The 21565-nt window shown below is 40.0% G+C and overlaps 1 protein-coding gene across 8 annotated transcripts in view; it reads right to left on the reverse strand.

Annotated features, from left to right (window-relative positions):
- LOC126298513 (uncharacterized) overlaps positions 1 to 21565 on the reverse strand; it is a 350018-nt gene that overhangs the window by 126255 nt on the left and 202198 nt on the right. For all 8 annotated transcript variants that reach the window (XR_007552615.1, XM_049989865.1, XM_049989864.1 and 5 more), the window contains one exon: positions 17045 to 17274. Coding sequence is in view for 7 of the 8 variants with exons in the window: in XM_049989865.1 (XP_049845822.1) it covers positions 17045 to 17274 (230 nt within the window). In the remaining variant the exon portion in view is untranslated. The remainder of the gene's footprint in view (positions 1 to 17044; positions 17275 to 21565) is intronic.

Genomic DNA, 21565 nt, shown 5'->3' on the forward strand with positions numbered 1-21565 from the left:
CAAAAAATTTAGAAGGTCGCTGATGAATGTTAAAAATGAATGTGGGGCTGATGTTGCCAGTGATCACCACCGAATTGTTGCAAATTTTAGACTAAAAATCATGGCTACAAATAGAAAGTTCGAACAACGGAACAAAAAATATGATGTGGGAAAACTTAGAATAACAGCAACACAAGAAACTTTCTGCATTGAGCTAAGGAACCACTATGAGGCACTCCAAGAAGCACAGGAAAATGATGAAAATATTGTTGGTGATACATGGACTCAGATTAAGGATGTCTATTGCAATGTGAGCAAACAGGTCCTTGGCTTTAAAAACCATTTGAAAAGAGATTGGATGTCTGAGTGTACATGGAATTTGATCAGCTGTAGAAAGGAGATTAAGGCAAAATTAAATATCAGTAAAAAAAGACACCAGAAAACTCGAATGCAAGCTGAGTATGCAGCTACTGACTCTCAAATAAAGAGTAGTGTGAGGAGTGATAAGAGAAAGTGGATGGATGAGCAAGCTCTCAGAGCAGAAACAGCCGCAGCAAGGGGTGATGCAAAACAACTGTACCGCATCACTAGACTGTTGTCCAAAAAAAAAAGGTTTCAACAGGAACAGACCTGTGAAAAGCAAAGAGGGTTGACTGTTAATGACAGAAGATGACCAGCTTAGAAGCTGGAGAGAACATTTTTCTGAAGTCTTAAACAGAGAGCACCTGAAGAGATGGAGAGGCAATGGAATTTTCCAGATGCCAGTGACAGAATCAATGTAAACACACCAACTAAGACTGAAATTGAAATAGCTCTCAAACAGATAAAGAACAGGAAGGCTCCAGGAATGGATAATATTGCACATGAGGTTCTAAAAGCAGACATTTTGCAGGACTTAAAATAAATCTTCAGAAAACTAAGGAAATGAGAATGTGATCTGAAAAACTAGCGAAGCCAACAGTGTATGGAAAGGAATTGGAACAAGTAGACTCCTTTGTATATCTAGGAAGTACCATCTGTAAAGATGGAGTGATCAAGGAGGATGTAAAGAGTCGGATACGGAAGGCAAATGGAGCCTAATTACAACTGTACCCTGCCTGGCATAATAACAACATCTCGAGATGAACCAAGCTGCACTTGTTCAATAGCAACATAAAGTCAGTCCTCCTGTATAGTTACAAAACATGGAAGGTAACAAACATGATTGTAAACCAGCTGCAAGTCTTCATAAACTGGTGTCTTCGGCAAATTATAAATGTGAGGTGGACAGATGTTATATCAAATGACGAATTGTGGGAGTTGACAAATCAGCAACCAATCCGTGAACAAGTACTGAAAAGAAAATGGAGGTGGACTGGTCATACAATATGCAAACAACAAGAAGCTGTTGAAAAGGCAGCACTGGATTGGAACCCACAAGGAACACGTACACGGGGCCACCTGAAAAAGACATGGAAAAGAACGGTGGAAGATGAAGCTCTGGAGCTGGTAAAACATGGAGTGAAGTGAAATGTTTGGCTGCCAACAGAACCAGATGGAAGGTCTTTACTGCTGCCCTATGATCCAACAGGAAATAAGTCAAGTAAGTCAAGTCAATTTAACTATAGAGTGTGGCAGGGTAGTACCACTAACTTCGAAGGTTAAAAACAACTTGGCAAAACAAAACTCTATTTTGAAATCAGTATGATATGATTGGAAGTTAATTTAATGAGGTTTTCAACTACAGGTCTTGCAAGCGATGTCTCGTATTGATGACACACTGCTGCAGCCAGTTTCTGAAGTTCTGAATAACACTGTGAAGCTGCTGGTGCACAATGTGGTCTACTTAAAGGTGTACTGTATGCTTCAAGGCTCGTATCTGCTCGTAAAAAAAATCAATTTCCAGTCAAGAACAACATTTCAAGGGTAGGTTAGGTAACAATTATGCACAACATGCTATACTGCAGTGATAGGCTAGTTTTGGGAAAATTATGTCTTGACATCAAAAGCACATTGCTCATTCAACCAAGCCTCAGGTAGGAGCCCAACATATGCAGCCTCCTACATGAACGTAGGGCAAACTAGCAGAAGTGTGAAAGTGGAGTCCTGTGTAGAGCTGGGGCGCTAATGAGATATCATTCAATTAACAATTATTTACTAGCAAGAATTTTACTTTCACTCTGCCTTCTTCCAAGCACTACATAGGAGCAGCCGTGATCAGTCCGTATTGCATGAAGGCACAAAGTAGAACATCAGCACCTGCAAGGACTTCATAGATGCAGGCTCTGGTGTTGTCGGGGGTCAGTGCTGTGGCCTTGCCACAGGACGGTCCAGTGGTGGTGCACCGCTATAACCTGGCGTGGCTGTGAAAATCTGTCCAATCATCTGTGCTCTCCTTGAACAAAGCTGCGCTTAAGCTCAGCACCAGATATCTACATGCCCCTGTTGTTAGTTGGTGTGTAGACCCAACTGTGACATGAAGGTAAGTGCAACAGGTGGTCCTAACCTACAGCTGGTAAGGTGGTACTCGTACTGCTCAAGAGTGGTGACACAGGTGCCCTGCCCCCTAGTTGAACAGCTCACAGGTGGGCAGATCAGTCCTTCATTCATGGAAGATTGATCTGGCCCTCATCTCCAGTCAGTCACTGTAACTTGCAAAGTTGAAGTTCCCTTCACAACCAGATGGCTGCAGACTCATAGCAGTGTACTCCAAGGTAGCAGTGGCTGTAGATACTTCATTTTATTTACCAGGGTATCATGCAACTAATAGAGCTGACCTTCCTTTGGTATCCAGGACTCAGATGAAATGGCTTAATTCAGAATGAATGCAAGGAAGGCAACTGTTTTATAGCAGTTAATGACATGATTCTCCCCACTCAGGTGACCACATGTGCTCCCCTTTTCTGAATCTGTCAGAGCTCGTGGTTGGCCTATAATCTTTAACTTCACGGCTTCAGATCATTCCTTTAAGCAAAGTTTGCAACCTGAAAGGCAATTTGTGTCATCCCTAGGTGGAGTTACTACATGTAGCCTCTTTAGAGAAGAGTATTGTGTCTACTCGGCACTGTTGTCTAAGTGCTGAATCGAGTGTTTTCTGGCATTCTCTCTCATACACTATAAGGTAATAAGCTCCCTGTTTGTACTTTGGCATCACCAGTGTTGACACTGGTTACACCACTCTTGCATGCCCTGCGGACATCCCAGCTGGTTCTAACAAAATTTTATTCCCACATTTAATTGCTAATCTTCTGTGCAACATATGTTGTCAACCGTCAGTGGCCCTAATGGGAACTTCCACTATTACTGTGTCATTAGAGCCAATCCCCACTCTTCCAACACCTCCCACCTCTACACAACATAATTTTGAAAGTAGGAATATTTCCCTGCCCCACCCAATATTAAATGTACCTATCATGTCAACTGCATGGAATATGGTAGAGTCTAAGCAGCCTTGAATATGCCTAAAACAACTGGGATGCAGCTGATGTCTGTTTTGCCATAACAACCATCCAACAATTTGGCACATAATGCACCTTGATAGGAAGGAAGGAAGGAAGGAAGGAAGGAAGTTCAAATTTTAACATTCCATCATTGATGAGAGCATAGACTTGAATAGTGCTATGCATTTTAAGGCATCATCTCATTAGCTTAACTGATTAAGGGAAACCATGGAAAACTTAAATCTGGATAGCCGGATAGTGATCTGAACAGCCCTTTCCAAATGTGAGCTTATTATCTCTGCAAACTCACTCACTGGACCTTCCTGAAGCAGGTTCTGTATGTGGGTATCAATAGTCAGAAATGAATACTTCAGGCAATACAAGGTCTTGAATGAGCACTATGTGTAAGGTGCATGCTTACGTATTGTAACAAGTAAATGACTGCCACATTGATGCTGGTGGCATTACTTCAGTGAATAATTCATCATGTGAAACTTGAATTTCTCCCAGAGTATCAAATGTTCCAGCAACTTATGGGAATGTAACCAGGATAATGTTATTAAGGAAGCAGTTGAGAAGATTAAATTAGCAAGTGATATTATAAACAGAAATGGTGATTTTTGCTTGAATTCTGTCTTTAATCCTGTTCTCTTCCTAGTCAAATGACAAATGATGGAGCGACAGAGTTAATGCTATCTCACTCGTTGGTAATTAATATCCACTTTCACTACTGATAACTTCTGACATTGAGCATTGGTTGTGTGGTGGCACTAGTGTTTATGGTGTGTGTGTGTGTGTTTTTGGAGGGGGGGGGGGGGGTTTCTTTCAGCATGACCTGCATACCAAAGCTTTGAATTATCTTGCACTACACTCTCTCTTGTAGCACTTTTGCCTTGAGAATGACAGTGTGTGCACCTGTCGAAATACCAGCAGTTGTTTCCTTAGGTCAGTTGAACAGACTTAATCATGTTTACAGGACATGCAGATATGCATTTAATGTATGGTGCCATAGGATGTAGTGTCCAAAAACCAAATGAAGGTACTGTGGGGAAGCAATCTGGGATATTTTTACTTCCACTCTTGTTTTGCCATCTGCCTCGTTAAATTCGTTTTTTCGATTTTAACTGATTACCATTAACATATGTGAGTATAATGAGCATTTTCGTAAGAGACAAAGATTGGCCCTTAGCCTTAAAAATATAACACCATATAAAAAAATATATATATAAATTCTGTACTAGTTATACATATTTGGAAGGACAACTAATAGTATTCTGAAAGTATTAACTTGGCTCTATTCGTAAACATCTTAGCAAAGCCAGCCCTTAATTAATTCCAAAGTAATTTCCAGTTTTGTCAAAAGTATTGTTTGCGTAACTATATATGTTAATTTCATCATTTAAACAAATAATTCGGAATAAACCTTATAGTAGAAGAAACTGTTAAAAGGAATGAATTTTTCAATGTATTCAGTTAATTTAATGAGTTAAGTTTTAATTGTAATTTCTGTAAATTAAACCTCGCACAATGTGTAGTTTCAGCAACCATTATTGTGAGGATATATGAGGACCCAATTTTAGGTCACAAGACAGTCAGCCCACAGCCTACTTTCAGACAAGGAATCTATGTTGGTTAAAACAACAACAAGGCATTGACTTAACAGTGAAATAAGTGTTACACCAATAGGCCATGTATTAAAATAATTACAGTGTCTGCTCAGTAGTACCTTTCTACTATTCAAGAACTGTGAACTTTGTGGTTAGGTTTTTACTGCTCGTAAATGTTCAATAGTAAACTATTGTAGCAGTATGTGGAGATTTGTCTTGAAACTGGTAATGAGGCTTATCAAAAGTTAAACAATAGTACATTGGCCTTATTAAATGTGTATATGGGGGGGGGGGGTTTGTGACAAGTGAACATAAACAGACTGTGAAACGCAACTGTGCATATGTCGGATTCATTATTTACAGTAGACAGTAGTTGCACTTCCACCCCCTATGTTTTCAGCCAGTACGTCGACACCAAGGAACAACTAGTTAAGAATTAAAGAGGGCAAGCCATCACCGTATACAGGGTGGTCCATTGATCATGACTGGGCAAAATATCTCATCAAATACTCGTCAAACGAAAAATCTACAAAGAACGAAACAGGTCTAGCTTGAAGGGGGAAACCAGATGGCGCTATGGATGCCCCGCTAAATGGCGCTGCCACAGGTCAAACGGATATCAACTACATTTTTTTAAGTAGGAACCCCCACTTTTTATTATATATTCATGTAGTACATAAGGATATATGAACGTTTTAGTTGGACAACTTTTTTCGCTTTGTGATAGATGGCACTTTAATAGCCACAAACATATGGCTCCCAATTTTAGATGAACAGTTGGTAACAGGTAGGTTTTTTAAATTAAAATACAGAACGTAGGTATGTTTGAACATTTTATTTCGGTTGTTCCAATGTGATACATGTACCTTTGTGAACTTATCATTCCTGATAACACATGCTGTTACAGCGTGATTACCTGTAAATACCACATTAATGCAATGTTGTTGTTGTGGTCTTCAGTCCTGAGACTGGTTTGATGCAGCTCTCCATGCTACTCTATCCTGTGCAAGCTTCTTCGTCTCCCAGAACCCACTGCAACCTACATCCTTCTGAATCTGCTTAGTGTAGTCATCTCTTGGTCTCCCTCTACGATTTTTACCCTCTATGCTGCCCTCCAATACTAAATTGGTGATCCCTTGATGCCTTAGAACATGTCCTACCAACCGATCCCTTCTTCTGGTCAAGTTGTGCCACAAACTTCTCTTCTCCCCAATCCTATTCAATACCTCCTCATTAGTTATGTGATCTACCCATCTAATCTTCAGCATTCTTCTGTAGCACCACATTTCAAAAGCTTCTATTCTCTTCTTGTCCAAACTATTTATCGTCCATGTTTCACTTCCATACATGGCTACACTCCAAACAAATACTTTCAGAAACGACTTCCTGACCCTTAAATCTAGACTCGATGTTAACAAATTTCTCTTCTTCAGAAACGCTTTCCTTGCCATTGAAAGTCTACATTTTATATCCTCTCTACTTCGACCATCATCAGTTATTTTGCTCCCCAAATAGCAAAACTCCTTTACTACTTTAAGTGTCTCATTTCCTAATCTAATTCCCTCAGCATCACCCGACTTCATTCGACTACATTCCATTATCCTCGTTTTGCTCTTGTTGATGTTCATCCTATATCCTACTTTCAAGACACTATCCATTCCGTTCAACTGCTCTTCCAAGTCCTTTGCTGTCTCTGACAGAATTACAATGTCATCGGCGAACCTCAAAGTTTTTATTTCTTCTCCATGGATTTTAATACCTACTCCAAACTTTTCTTTTGTTTCCTTTACTGCTTGCTCAATATACAGATTGAATAACATCGGGGAGAGACTACAACCCTGTCTCACTCCCTTCCCAACCACTGCTTCCCTTTCATGTCCCTCGACTCTTATAACTGCCATCTGGTTTCTGTACAAATTGCAAATAGCCTATCGCTCCCTATATTTTACCCCTGCCACCTTCAGAATTTGAAAGAGAGTATTCCAGTCAACATTGTCAAAAGCTTTCTCTAAGTCTGCAAATGCTAGAAATGTAGGTTTGTCCTTCCTTAATCTAGCTTCTAAGATAAGTCGTAGGGTCAGTATTGCCTCACGTGTTCCAACATTTCTACGAAATCCAAACTGATCTTCCCCAAGGTCGGCTTCTATTAGTTTTTCCATTCGTCTGTAAAGAATTCGCGTTAGTATTTTGCAGCTGTGACTTATTAAACTGATAGTTCGGTAATTTTCACATCTGTCAACACCTGCTTTCTTTGGGATTGGAATTATTATATTCTTCTTGAAGTCTGAGGGTATTTCGCCTGTCTCATACATCTTGCTCACCAGATGGTAGAGTTTTGTCAGGACTGGCTCTGCCAAGGCCGTCAGTAGTTCCAATGGAATGTTGTCTACTCCGGGGGCCTTGTTTCGACTCAGGTCTTTCAGTGCTCTGTCAAACTCTTCACGTAGTATCATATCTCCCATTTCGTCTTCATCTACGTCCTCTTCCATTTCCATAATATTGTCCTCAAGTACATCGCCCTTGTATAAACCCTCGATATACTCCTTCCACCTTTCTGCTTTCCCTTCTTTGCTTAGAACTGGGTTTCCATCTGAGCTCTTGATGTTCATACAAGTGGTTCTCTTTTCTCCAAAGGTCTCTTTAATTTTCCTGTAGGCATTATCTATCTTACCCCTAGTGAGATAAGCCTCTACGTCCTTACATTTGTCCTCTAGCCATCCCTGCTTAGCCATCTTGCACTTCCTGTCGATCTCATTTTTGAGACGTTTGTATTCCTTTTTGCCTCCTTCATTTACTGCATTTTTATATTTTCTTCTTTCATCAATTAAATTCAATAGTTCTTCCGTTACCCAAGGATTTCTAGTAGCCCTCGTCTTTTTACCTACTTGATCCTCTGCTGCCTTCACTACTTCGCTCAAAATGATCTCCGTCGACCTCAATGGATTTGGCAATACGTGTAACGACATTCCTCTCAACTGGGAGTAGTTCGCCTTCCATAATGTTCGCACATGCATTGACAATGTGCTGACGCATGTTGTCAGGCATTGTTGGTGGATCACGACAGCAAATATCTTTCAACTTTCCCCACAGAAAGAAATCCGGGGACATCAGATCCGGTGAACGTGCGGGCCATGGTATGGTGCTTCGACGACCAATGCACCTGACATGAAATATGCTATTCAATACCACTTCAACCGCACACGAGCTATGTGCCGGACATCCATCATGTTGGAAGTACATCGCCATTCTGTCATGCAGTGAAATATCTTGTCGTAACATCGATAGAATACTACGTAGGAAATCAGCATACATTGCACCATTTAGATTGCCATCGATAAAATGGGAGCCAATTATCCTTCCTCCCGCACCATACATTAACCCGCCAAGGTCGCAGATGTTCCATCTGACGCAGCCATCGTGGTTTTTCCGTTGCCCAACAGTGCATATTATGCCGGTTTACGTTACCGCTGTTGGTGAATGACGCTTCGTCGCTAAATAGAACGCGTGGAAAAAATCTGTCATCGTCCTATAATTTCTCTTGTGCCCAGTGGCAGAACTGTACATGACGTTCAAAGTTGTCACCATGTAATTCCTGGTGCACAGAAATATGGTACGGGTGCAATCAATGTTGATGTAGCATTCTCAACACCGACGTTTTTGAGATTTCCGATTCTCGTGCAATTTGTCTGCTACTGATGTTCAGATTAGCCATGACAGCAGCTAAAAGACCTACTTGGGCATCATCATTTGTTGCATGTCGTGGTTGACATTTCACATGTAGCTCAATACTTCCTGTTTCCTTAAATAACGTAGCTATCCGGCGAATAGTCCGGACACTTGGATGATGTCATCCAGGATACCAAACAGCATACATAGCACAGGCCCATTGGGCATTTTGATCACAATAGCAATTCATCAACATGATAACGACCTTTTCTGCAATTGGTAAATGGTCGATTTTAGCACAGGTAATGTATACTGTCCGCACTGGCGGAACGTTACATGATACCACGTACTTATACGTTTGTGACTATTAAAGCGCCATCTATCACAAAGCAAAAAAAGTGGTCCAACTAAAACGTTCATATTTCTTTATGTACTACACAAATATGTAATAAAAAATGGGGGTTCCTATTTAATAAAACGCAGTTGATATCCGTTTGACCTATAGCAGTGCCATCTAGTGGGCCAACCATAGCGCCATCTGGTTTCCCCCTTCAAGTTAGACCTGTTTCATTCTTTGTAGTTTTTTCATTTGATGCTTATTTCGTGAGATATTTGGCCCAGTCACTATCAATGGACCACCCTGTATATTAAAGTTTCACAACAGGTTTCATCCTAATTGGAAGAAATGTATCACCGTGATAGAAACTTGTGAGAGATTGGGTTGTTCAAGCCGTAGAAAGCTGGCCAAAGCTCAAAACAAAGAAATGTTTACAAAGTAGGATTTGAAGATATGGTATTGGATTGTATGGGAGAAAACTCATCTAATACGCACTCATCAGCTTGCCCATGAAATGCACCATTAGTGGAACATAGTGTGGAAAGTACTGGTAGTACAGCCATTACATGCCCACCATAAAAAATAGTGTTTGAAAACAATGGAGCCCAATGATATTGAATCCAGAGTTCTGTTCTGCCAATGAATTATCTAGGGCAGTATCATAGGGCTTAAGTTCCTGCAGTTTGTACTGTTCATGGATGAGGCCTCTTTCAGCTGTGATGGTGTTTTGAACTGCTGCAACAAGTATATGTCTGGTGTAGTGAAATTCCATATACCATCCGTTATCAAATCAGAAATAATGTAGTCATTTCTTACTATTAAACCTCGAACTTCTCACTTTAGTATTCTCTGACCAGTTGTCATATAAGCACGCCTCAAGTTTAAAGTAATATCAATTCTATTTGTAGCTCATGAACCTCAGGTAAACAAACACTGTACACAACCAACAATGGTCAAATTCATTGTGGAGCTCATCTTTAGTTATAAAAAAGAGGGTGTACACAGCACATCAAATACTATGGATGTGGCAAGCATTCAACTTGAGGACTTTCAGTACAGGAAGATATTATTGACTTTTCTGTGTCAATAAAATGTATATCACACACATAAAAGAAAATGTGTACTGACCTCTAAAGATAACCCTGTTGATCTGCCAAACACAATACAGGAAGAAACTAAAAACTTATTGATAGAATGTTGTTTTAGTATGCTACAATGCCAGTACTGAATAGGAGGCAGTGATTTTGGTTGTACCCTAACGATTGCCTTCATATTAAGTTTAGGCATGGTACCTGCAGTGGGTATGCTGGGCACATCTTCCAGCTAGCCAGTGATTGCACTGTATGACTTGAAATGTATTGTCCCCGGCGAGCAGCTTTAAAGTCCTACCAAGTTCACCAAGCTATCACTTGCTCTCTGTCTACTAGACTATTGATCACGTGCCACAACCAAAACAGTGTAACAACCCAGCATTAGTATTTTGGACTACACTTTCAATAATTTCTCTTCTTATTACAGACCTCAATGTGGGCGCGTTTCTAATTTTTGGTTGTTCTATGATCCAGTTTGTCACTCTTCTTGCTGGATGAACTGACCAGCTCCAGCATCTCATACTATTAGGGTTTTACAGTGTCAGCTCTCGACATCTGCAACTTTACTGCTCTGCATGAGTCATCAGACTGCTAGAAAAGTTGTTATCTCTAATAAGACCACAACTGAAAATTGATTATTGAGCTTCAAATAAATATAGGAAACACCATACCAATGAGAACAGTATGGTGGAACTGGCATACACAGAACATTCAGAGTAGTGTTTCTATTAGCAAAATCCTTGCAAAACAGGTGTACGCAAAACAGAGTTTATTGCTGCTAAAACCTCGAAAAGTGACGGAAAGAAACATAAGGTGGTCCAAAGAATCAATTTTTTACATTGATTCCTACCATATGATATTCTTAAGTACCTTAACATGAAAGGAAACAGTAATCCATATCGCCTTCTTTCGGCTTTGCAGTATGCTAGAAGTTCGCAATCATATGTGAAATTATCTGATTTTCAATTGGCTCTACAGTCAGACTGAAAGAAATGGCTAGTAGGAGTGTTTTATGGAACCATTTTAAGTCATATACTCATTAAATGAGGCAGACACTGTTCCCATAAAGGAACTGTGTCTTCGAAGATGATGATCCAAATCCTAATATCGTTACAAATATTTACAATTGGTTTGATGAGCTTGAGGATAAAATAACAAATGCTCTCTGGCACCCTTATTCATCAATTCTCAATATTATTAACAAGAAATGTAATATGTACTGAAAAAATAATTAACAGCCTTGAATTTCTTCCAGAATCTCACAATGAAATGAGAAAGTGGTTGTCTGAGAAACTGTAAAAAGTTCTACTGATCACAATCAAGGATTTAAATTCCTCACTGCTTGAGATGACTCAGGCTGTTCTGGGTGCCAATTACTCCTATACATTATATTACAAGGGTATTCATATCATATTTTTATCAATACCCTGTACAATTATGTTTAACCTCTGGATAGCAGTACCTAATGAAATTAAAATAAGACGTTAACACCATCTACGTCTATCTTTTTACTATGCATGTGTTTCTGAAATAAGTATTTAACTTACCAGAAAATTTCAAGACACTTCACTGGCAATAAATTACAACTATATTCTAATCTGCTTAATGTTCTGTTATGGTACAAAAATTACATTCAACAGAGGAGAAGAGGACAAAATTTCAGGGACACTAAATAAGGTGAAAGAGTTTTGAATATAATAATGCAGTGCTTTAACCTCAGGAAAAAGAACGAAACATATGTCTATCAGAGTGATCATGAAGCATTCTTAAGCTATATCCTTCATGTTGGTTGGATGGTTGGTTTGAGCGTCAGAACAGTGAGGTCATTGGTCCCAACAGATTAGGGAAGGATTGGAAATGAAGTGAGCCATGCCCTTTGAAAGGAAACATCCCAGCCTTTGCCTGTGGCGATTTAGGGAAATCACAGAAAACCTAAATCAGGATGGTCGGACACGAGTTTGAACTGTCATCCTCCATAATGCAAGTTCAGTAGGGCTGTTCTGTGAAACAGAATTTGAATTTTAACAAATAATGTGAAGGCAAAAATTTCACACTGAAAATTAAATAAGAGGTAAGTGATTTATATGCATTTGTGATACAGAGTGGACAACAACATTACAACTTGTAAAAAGGAAAAATCAGTGTAAAAGATGTTGAAAATTGTGATGAAGTCATGGTACAAGACAAACTTCACCTTCATTTTAAACCAATGGTAAACATGGCATCAACAATAAAACTTATTACCTGAGGTCACAGTCTTCTCATCATGCTAATCAGATTGACAGTTGCAAGTTTTTTACTTACTTTTATTTAATTTTTTATTTTTTTCATAGCTCTCATACCCAATGTGCACTCTGCAGTTTTTTTTCCAGTGTCTGGTTGTACTTCCATCCAATGGTCTTATTAGTTTTTCATTACATCAGAAAACTGGTTATGCATACAAAACTAAATACAGTCTGTTTCTCACTATGTCTTTATAGCAGCAGTAACTCAAGTAATTTATTTCTGGGTAGATTATTACTTCTGTTATTTGTATCTTGCTATTTTTCTTTATACATTGCTGGAAAAAATTCAACACCCTCAACAACAGTGTTCAGTGATGTCAGAGTATTATATGTGCATAGTGAGGGGTTGTGATGTTAATGATGTATTTATTGCAGTCATCAGTGATCTGATGGTGCTCAGGAGGCCTGTCTGCGCACGCTCTGTCTTTTCTCTACGGGCAGTAGGTGTGCCGAGTTCAGAGGGGACCAGCATTTGCAATATTCACTCTAGGTCACTACTACAATCTGTCAATGAGTATGTACTACTGCTGAACAACTTCAGCCACTTGAAAATGGTCGATTTGTGGGCCTGCGTGAAGGTGGATGGACATATCAACAGCGCGTTGCACATGTTGGGCACAATGTATCGATGCTGTATTTCTGCTTTCAACAGTGATCTGTGGGAAAGATCATTGTTTTGGATGTCTGCACACTACAGATGCACATCAAGATTGACACACTGTGCAAGCACCAATGGCCAACCAAACATCATCCAGGGAAGAAGTCTGGGCACATGTGGCACATACTGTGTCACCAAGGACCATTGGGAACCTTCTGCTTGGAGCAGGACTAGGATCACATGTGTCTCTGGCCAGGCTACCACTAACACCACAATACTGCCAAGCATGACTACCCTGGTTTCATGGAGAGTCACCTGGACAGGACAATGGCACTCTGTTGTCTTCAGTGATGAGAGTAGGTTCTGTCTGTACGGGAGTGACAGTCATACGCATGTATGGCACAGACCTAGTAAACTGCCTATTCCAGACTGCATCTGACCACGACATATACAGGTCCTGTTCCAGGCTTCATGGTGTGGGGTGAGGGCACCAGTTACAATTCATGGTCACATTATTTTGATGTTTCTGTATGGTAAAGTAACCAATGCCCACTACATCGCACTGGGTGTTACCACTGTGCTACTGCCATTTCTTCGACAGCAAGGTGCTGTGCTTTTTCAGCAGGAAAAAGCAAAACCATATATGGATGCAGTGATATTAAGTGTTCTTTGTGATGTACAAAAACTACACTGGCCAGTAGGATCAGCAGATCTCCTGCTAATTGAACACACACGGGACATGGTGAAGCAGGAACTTACTCATTCTCCAGATTCACCAGAATCTTCAAGAACCATTGCCAAATTGCAACAAAAGGTGCAACTTATAAGAGACAGTCTACTGCAGGATGCTATTCAACACCTTTACGATCATTTGCATGTGACAATACATGCTTGTACACTGTGTATTGCTGCAGCTCTTTGGGCAGCCTTTACTGGGATGTGTGCTTCAATTGGTCCAAATATGATACATTTATGCTCCTAAAATGATGAACTGTCAGATCACTTGTCAATAAAATGACTTTGTACTTGAGGCTATTTTAATGTAATTATTTCCACATTATTTTACCATGTATATTGGTTTCACATCTTTTAGCCAGTCTCTACTGTATCTTCCTGCTCCATTACCATAATTTCTTCATCATATAACCAAGTGTGCATATGACAGCAAATTTATTTGGGAGAAGTGGAGTTCAAACTCAAATCGAGTCATCTCAATAGAGATTTTCCATTGTTTCCCTAATTAGTTCAGACAAATGCTTAGTTGGTTTCTTTTATAGGGATGCAGCCTACTCTTTTCCACTTGCAGCGATATGAGGTCTAATTGCCCATTAGTACAGAGTTTCTGGCCACTAGATCTATTGCTCATAAAACCACTGTTGTTAAAATATTTTCCTATTATTGAAATTCTGTTCTGTTATGCCCTATCTTTTTGTAAACAGAGTTGTGTTCAGGGTGCCTAAACATCCAAAGAGCCAGAGTTTCACTCTCTTGTGAGCAATAGTTCACGAGTTATTAGCATTTTATTAAAATCAGATCGAAATTAAGATCTGCTCCAGATCGAAGCTACAGACAGCAAATTTGGGGTTAGTTACATGTTATATTCATGGGGTTAGTACAGTTTTGTAATTGGAGCAGTAGTTTACGAGTTATTTCTGTTTCTGATTGTATAATTGTAGATTATCTAGTACTATCTTTGGTTAAGGGTCAAAACTATTAATGGCATTGTGTAAGGCAGTCCACATAAGGAATCTGTGCCAAGTTTGACGTCCTTAAGACCAATAATGCATGGCGCAGGAATTCTGAAGGGTCTTGTGCAAGTTGTAAAAACAATATTCGATCAGACAGAAAAATTCCTAGAGGCGCAGTTTTATGGATAGGGAGATAGGCTTTGCATTAAGGAGAATGCATACAACCTCCTCCTAAGAAAAAATTACAAGAAGTTGGTAATATATACACGGTACAGGAATTACGGCATGGGAATTAGTAGACAGTCAAGGTGCAGAGCATCCACGTCGCTCAATTCTCTGATCCGTAGAAGATGATTAAGTTATAGACAGAATTTTTTCAGCCAAGCCGCGATGTGTTGTAAAAATACTTTGAAAATTTTATGGAAAGTTTTGGACACACCCTTTGGAGTATTCACTGAGTGGAGACATAGTAATCCTGAGTTCCAAATTAGCTCAATGAACTATAACTTTCACAGGTGTATTGGACTTCTGATTCTTAACAGTTAACGAATATGATAACTTTAAATGAAAACAGCGTGCAACACCAATACACTTCAGACATTTAAGAGTGTTTGTGTTTTAAGGTGCATACACATTTTATAATCTTTTACTATTTCTTATGCTTCACCTGATTGGGTGTTAGAAATTTTTATAGATTTTGTATTGGGTTGTTCTGAATAAGAATAAGTGCATCTTGTACTAGAATATATGAACTATTTGATAACACACTGTTCTGGCTGTTGTCAGTTTTCGTAATCAGTGTTGCTACTTCTCAATCAAGTAGCTCCATTATTGGCCACACAAGGGCTGAGTGCATCCCACTTGCCAACAGCACATGGCAGAACCAGACGGTGACCCATCCAAGTGCTACCCAAGCCTGACAGCACTTAACTTCAGTGATCAGACAGGAACCAGTGTTACCACTGCGGCAAAGCCATTGGTCATTTATTCTTACACCCAAGTCATAAATTAGTGAGCACACATTACACGCTTGTGAGGAATTAAACTAAGCATTTAAACAAATATTCATAACAATAATAATTATTATCATTACAGCAAACATGCAAGCACCTTCTTTACAATCAAGATATTCCAGAATGAGATTTTCACTCTGCAGTGGAGTGTGCGCTGATATGAAACTTCCTGGCAGATTAAAACTGTGTGCCCGACCGAGACTCGAACTTGGGACCTTTGCCGCGAAAGGCAAAGGTCCCAAGTTCAAGTCTCGGTCGGGCACACAGTTTTAATCTGCCAGGAAGTTTCAATCAAGATATTGTTTCCTCACGATATCAAAGTCAATGAGGTATTAAACTTTAACACACACTTCCTTTTGCAATTCTATACACGTATCATTGTGAATTTCTGAATCGAATGGTAAGTGTTGTTATGATGATAATACATATCAGGATTGAAACTGCTATAACCATGTATATCATACTTGGATATGTGCCATGAGTGTGGCCGCCAGCACGCTAGATTCAAACACTCCGCCATCACCACCTGTGCGAGCCAGCCTCCCGAGGCTGTCTACGACTTGTGCAAGCAGCACAGCACCCATCACCCAAGCTATTCCCTGTATAAGGACAGTGCAGCAGGCACTCGTCCTCAGATGTATTCAACAGATTTGTATTTCTTCTATGCCTGTGTGTTCTTCAATGTGGATTAATGAATTCTTATCTTTGGTGGCCACACTATTACTTGTGTCTTACATTATGACCAAAAGTATTCCTAAAATTTTCAAGGAATTTATTAGCAATAGACTGAGAGAAATGCAAATATGGGACTGGTTATGTTGATTCTTAACACATTCATCACAGTCAGTTCAAAAGTGAAGAACACCATGAATAAATAAAATTCTGTTTGGTTCATGCAGAAAAGAACATCATGGCAATCTGACCAGCTTTTAGTTTTAGCAGCAAAAATTACGATTGTTGAAAGCTCAAAATTTTTATGCAATTTGATGTGGTTAGAAAAATCAAGGCAATTTTATTGAGGCATGTTGCTATGAAAGACTCCAAGGACACACAAACTGCATTAAACTATTCGTACATTTGTTTTATAATCCCAATTTGCACGAAACATAGAACAAACACAGAAAAATTAAATTTCAGCACAGTTACTGGCATAAACAAATGCTAACAATAATCTTTTAATTACTGATGAGCCTTTATTCTTTTTGTCTGGCTAGTAATACTATAACTATGATCACAAGCATCACCACAAATGACAATGATGACGACGACTATGACTACTATTATTATTATTATTACTACTACTACTACTACTACTACTACTATTACTATTACTAGCACCACCAACACCACTACATACTAACCTTTAATGTAACTGATGCACCAGCTTTTATTAAATACTCCACAATGGCATTACGGCCAGCTTGTGCTGCTAGTATGAGAGGTGTATTTTGGTCCTGATCCATTAAATCTATCTGTGCACCAGACTGTAGCAATATGTGGACTGCAGCAAGGTTCCCTTCACTAGCTGCAATGTGGAGTGCACTTCCCATATTAGCTTCTTCAAATGCATGGTTAGCAGCTATTCCCGAAGCTGTGAAAAGAAACGAAACTTAAAAAATTGTCCCCATTTCTCAATGTATATTTTAGAGAATGAGGGCAGATCTTTGCAAGTGAATATTCGCTCACGCGCACGCCCACACGCACAGAATATTATGGCTCCCCACAGTACCTGCTCCTCACTTTATGAACTGATGAACTGTGCCTCACATCTTTGATTCTCCCCAACAGATACCAGATAATTTTATTACCAAAGTCGGTGACCGCATTAACAATTCACACAAGCCATTCACACCAAGCACAATGTTCCTACCTCATATGCAGATTTATATCCTAGAGCTGACAAGGTAGCATATTAGATTATGGACAAATGACAGCACAGTCGGGCAACATAAATGCAGATGCTTTCCTCAGCTTACCACTGAATATATTGAATACAAAATTCTCATGTTTCCAGCCACATCAAGTGATTCCATTGTCAAGTGGTATGACGGCCAGTGGGCAGCTGGCATGCCACTTATATACACTATCTGCTGGCTGTGATATCAATAGTTCCCACGCCATCACCATATATGGGCATAAGCTGACTCTGTTTGATTCGCATGCTTTGATCGTGTCACTGCTGGATCGCACGTAATGCTCAGCTGCAGGCCACCGTCTCTATTTAGAGGGTTACCAGTGATTTTTGTTTCAATCGCTTTTTTAATTACAAAATCCCAGAAGCCGTTAGTGTGAGCCACAATGGTTGCTTCACCAAAGTGGCAGCCATGATTTAAATCATACTCAGCTACAGCAGACTTTTCACGGTAGTGTTGGCAATAAACCTCTCACTGTTTCACAGTGTGTACTTCTATCCACACTCACAAGGTATCTTGTAGACCCTATGAGCCCTGCTGTGTCTTTAACGGACTTCGTAACTGATAGACTTTTGGTGGCGGCCTGAAAATTGATTTGATCTTGTGTAGTTTCAGCAAGCAGCTTATCTTGCATGACACGGAGTCACAGAAAGGCAAAAAAAAGCAAGTTTTCTTTCATGTTTCTCGCCAGTGGTCTTATTGTGGGTCTTGCTTGAAATCACTTCATTTATTTGATGCACGTTATACCCATTATTCCTGAAGATCTTACACTGGTGGCTCAGCTCATGAGACAGGTTATCAGCATCTGATATCATTTTTGCACAATGCACCACTGTTTGTAAAACAGCGTGCTTCTATGCCAGGTGATGAAGGCTGGTGACAAGCAAGTACAGATCGGTGTGGGTGGGTTTTCTATAGAATCTGTAGCCAAGGTATCCATTTAGTTTGTGGTCGACAAGGAAATCGAGGAAGGGCAGTGTTTCGTCTCTTTCTAAAATTTTCTCAAAATTTTCAATGAAGAAGTTTGCAACAGCTGGAGATAACAAGTAACCCACTGTAATGCTGTCCGACTGATTGTAACACTGGCCGTTGTACAGAAATAAGATGACATAAGAGTGTGCCTAAATAGCTTGACCATTTCACTTACAAAGAATTAGGGTACTAGATCCAAACAATCTTTAATAGACACATTCATAAACAGTGTCACCACATCAAAACTGATCATAATGTCACCCTCACTAAGTTCAAGATGGTTAATTCAGTTGATAAAATCTGCTGCATTTGCAATATGTTTGTAGTGTCCTACATGTGGAGTGAGGAGATTGGTCAAGTACTTTGCCAGCTTGTACGTTGATGAACTAATGGTGAATACAATGAAGCAGAATGGCATCCCATCTTTGCAGATCTTCGGTACAGCATAAGCAGCAGATGGTCTGTGTGTGTGTGTGTGTGTGTGTGTGTGTGTGTGTGTGTGTGTGTGTGTGTGTGTGTGTGAAGATTCTTGAGTACACTGTCTTACACCAAAGAGTGCTTGAGATGTTCAGATGTCTTTCTTATTATGCTCGATGTTGGGTCACATAGGGGTTTCCAATAAGTGTTTTCATCCAGTAGCATAGAGGTCTTCCTACCATAATCTGCAGATTCCACAGTTAGAGCTGCATTCCCCTGCCAGCAGGAAGTACCACAATGCTTTCATCATTGCATAGTGCTTGCAGGCCATTGTGCTCACCCCTGCTCATGTTGGGTGCTGGTAACATTGCTTTCATGAGAATACACCGTGTTTCACACTATATTTTATCCACTTTTTCGTTTGGGAGCTTGCAGACTGCCTGTTCAATGCCACTTACTACATCACAGACAGGAAAGTCGTGAAGCGAAGTCCTTTCTTAAGTGCTGACATTGCACCTGTATCTATATCTCTTGCCATGAACTTGATGATGGTGTGTTCTGAGGGTCTGTGGCCTGTACTGTGTTGGTGTTGCGGAAGGCATGTCAACTTTCCTTTCTGCCTCTCTGTAGTTCATTTCTGTGACGACATTTGTAGAGAAACCACAGCTGTGTCGATCCATTCCCAGTCAAAGCTGTGAATGTACTTGATGATCGGAGATGCTTCCGTAAGAGGATGTGCATTCGAATCCAACTGTTGCCTAGTATTTTGTATCTTTTCTTGTAGTAGTGAGAAGCTGTCAGAATATCTTCCTAGAGGTGACAGTGTTGATATGGCGGGATACCACAGCAAATCATAGAATAGTCTTCTCATCACAGCACCACAGTAGGAAGGCTAGCAAACTCATTAAATTAGCCTTCTTGATGCACAGCATTCCCAGACATTTAACATAGTGCCACATTTCCTCCCCATAGAGATACGAAATGTGAGAATGCAGAGTATTGCAGCAGGAACACTGAATAAATCTCCCAGCTCCACATGTGGGACATTGCAAACATCATATTAAAAATTCAGCAGATTTTAACAACCAAATTAACCGTCCTAGACTTAGTGGGGGTGACAGTATAGACAGTTTTGAAGTGGTGGTGCTGTTTACAAATGTACCTCTCAAAGACTGTTTGGATCTAGTAACCCAGTTCTTTGTAAGATAAATGGTCATACTATTTAAGCACATTCTCATGTCTTCTTATTTCTGTACAACAGCCAGTATTATGATCAGGGCGTTGCAATTGGTAGCCCATTAGTTTGAGCTGTTGCAAACCTCTTCATGGAAAATTCTGTGGATATTGCCTTAGACAAAGTGCAGTCAAAGTCCAGTCATTTCTTTTGATATGTTGATGAAACATTCACCATCTGGCCCCACAGACGTGAGGAACTTGATGAGTTCTTGCAACACCTCAATGGCATTTATAGTTTACCATATAGACGACGACAATGCAGTGTTCTTCCTCGACATCCTTGTCCACCGCAAATGAAATGGATACCTTGGCCACAGCATCTATAGAAAACCCACCCACACTGATCTGTACTTGCATGCCATCAGCCATCACCACCCAGCACAGAAGCCGCTGTTTTACAAACACTGGTGCATCATACAAGAACGATATCGGGTGCTGATAGCCTGCCACATGAGCTGAGACATTTATGCAAGGTCTTCAGCAACAATGGGTATAATGTCCACCAAATAAATGAAATGATTCACAGCAAGACTAACTGTAAGATCACCAATGATGAGCAGAAAATGAAACTTGCATTTTTGCCGTTCTGAGGCTCCATGTTCGGCAAGATAAGCCATCAGCTGAAATGACAAGATAAAATAAATCTTCATGCCTCCAATGAAAATCCTTAAATTACTGAGGCCACTTAAAGATGCAGCAGGGCTCAGAACACCTGGTGTCTACAAGATACCTTGCAAGTGTGGCCAGTCTTATGTCAGACAAAAAGTACACACTGTGGAGCAACGCATGTAGGAGCACGAGAGGTTTTATGCCTATGCTACCCTGAGATATCTGCTTTAGCAGAGCACTCTTTAAAAAATGAATACCAGCTAAAATTTAATGAAACATCCGTAATGGCTTACATTATTGTGTTCTGGGATTGTGGAATTAATGAAGCCATTGAAATAAATATCACCAGTAACATCCTAAATACAAACAGTGGCCTGCAGCTCAGCACAGCAGGGTCTCCAGCAATAGCGCTGCTGAAGCATACACATCGAACGCCCAGTCACCTTATGCCCATTTATAGTGATGGTGTGGCCACCAGTGATGTCATAGGTGGCAACTAGTTTATGTAAGTGGCATACCAACATCCCACTGGCAGTCACATCACTTGACAATTGTCAAGGAGTGCCTGGTCGAAAGCTCATGTAATTTTAATCACTTGATGTGACTGGAAATCCAAGAACTTTTTAATCTATGTTACCGCCGCCAGACTCTGCATTCTTACATCACTGAATATATTCATTATATTCTTAATACCAACTATGTTTTCTTCTTCCAATTAGTCCAGTAATTCCATGT

This window comes from Schistocerca gregaria, chromosome X (genome assembly GCF_023897955.1).
Source record: "Schistocerca gregaria isolate iqSchGreg1 chromosome X, iqSchGreg1.2, whole genome shotgun sequence".
Taxonomy (NCBI): domain Eukaryota; kingdom Metazoa; phylum Arthropoda; class Insecta; order Orthoptera; family Acrididae; genus Schistocerca; species Schistocerca gregaria.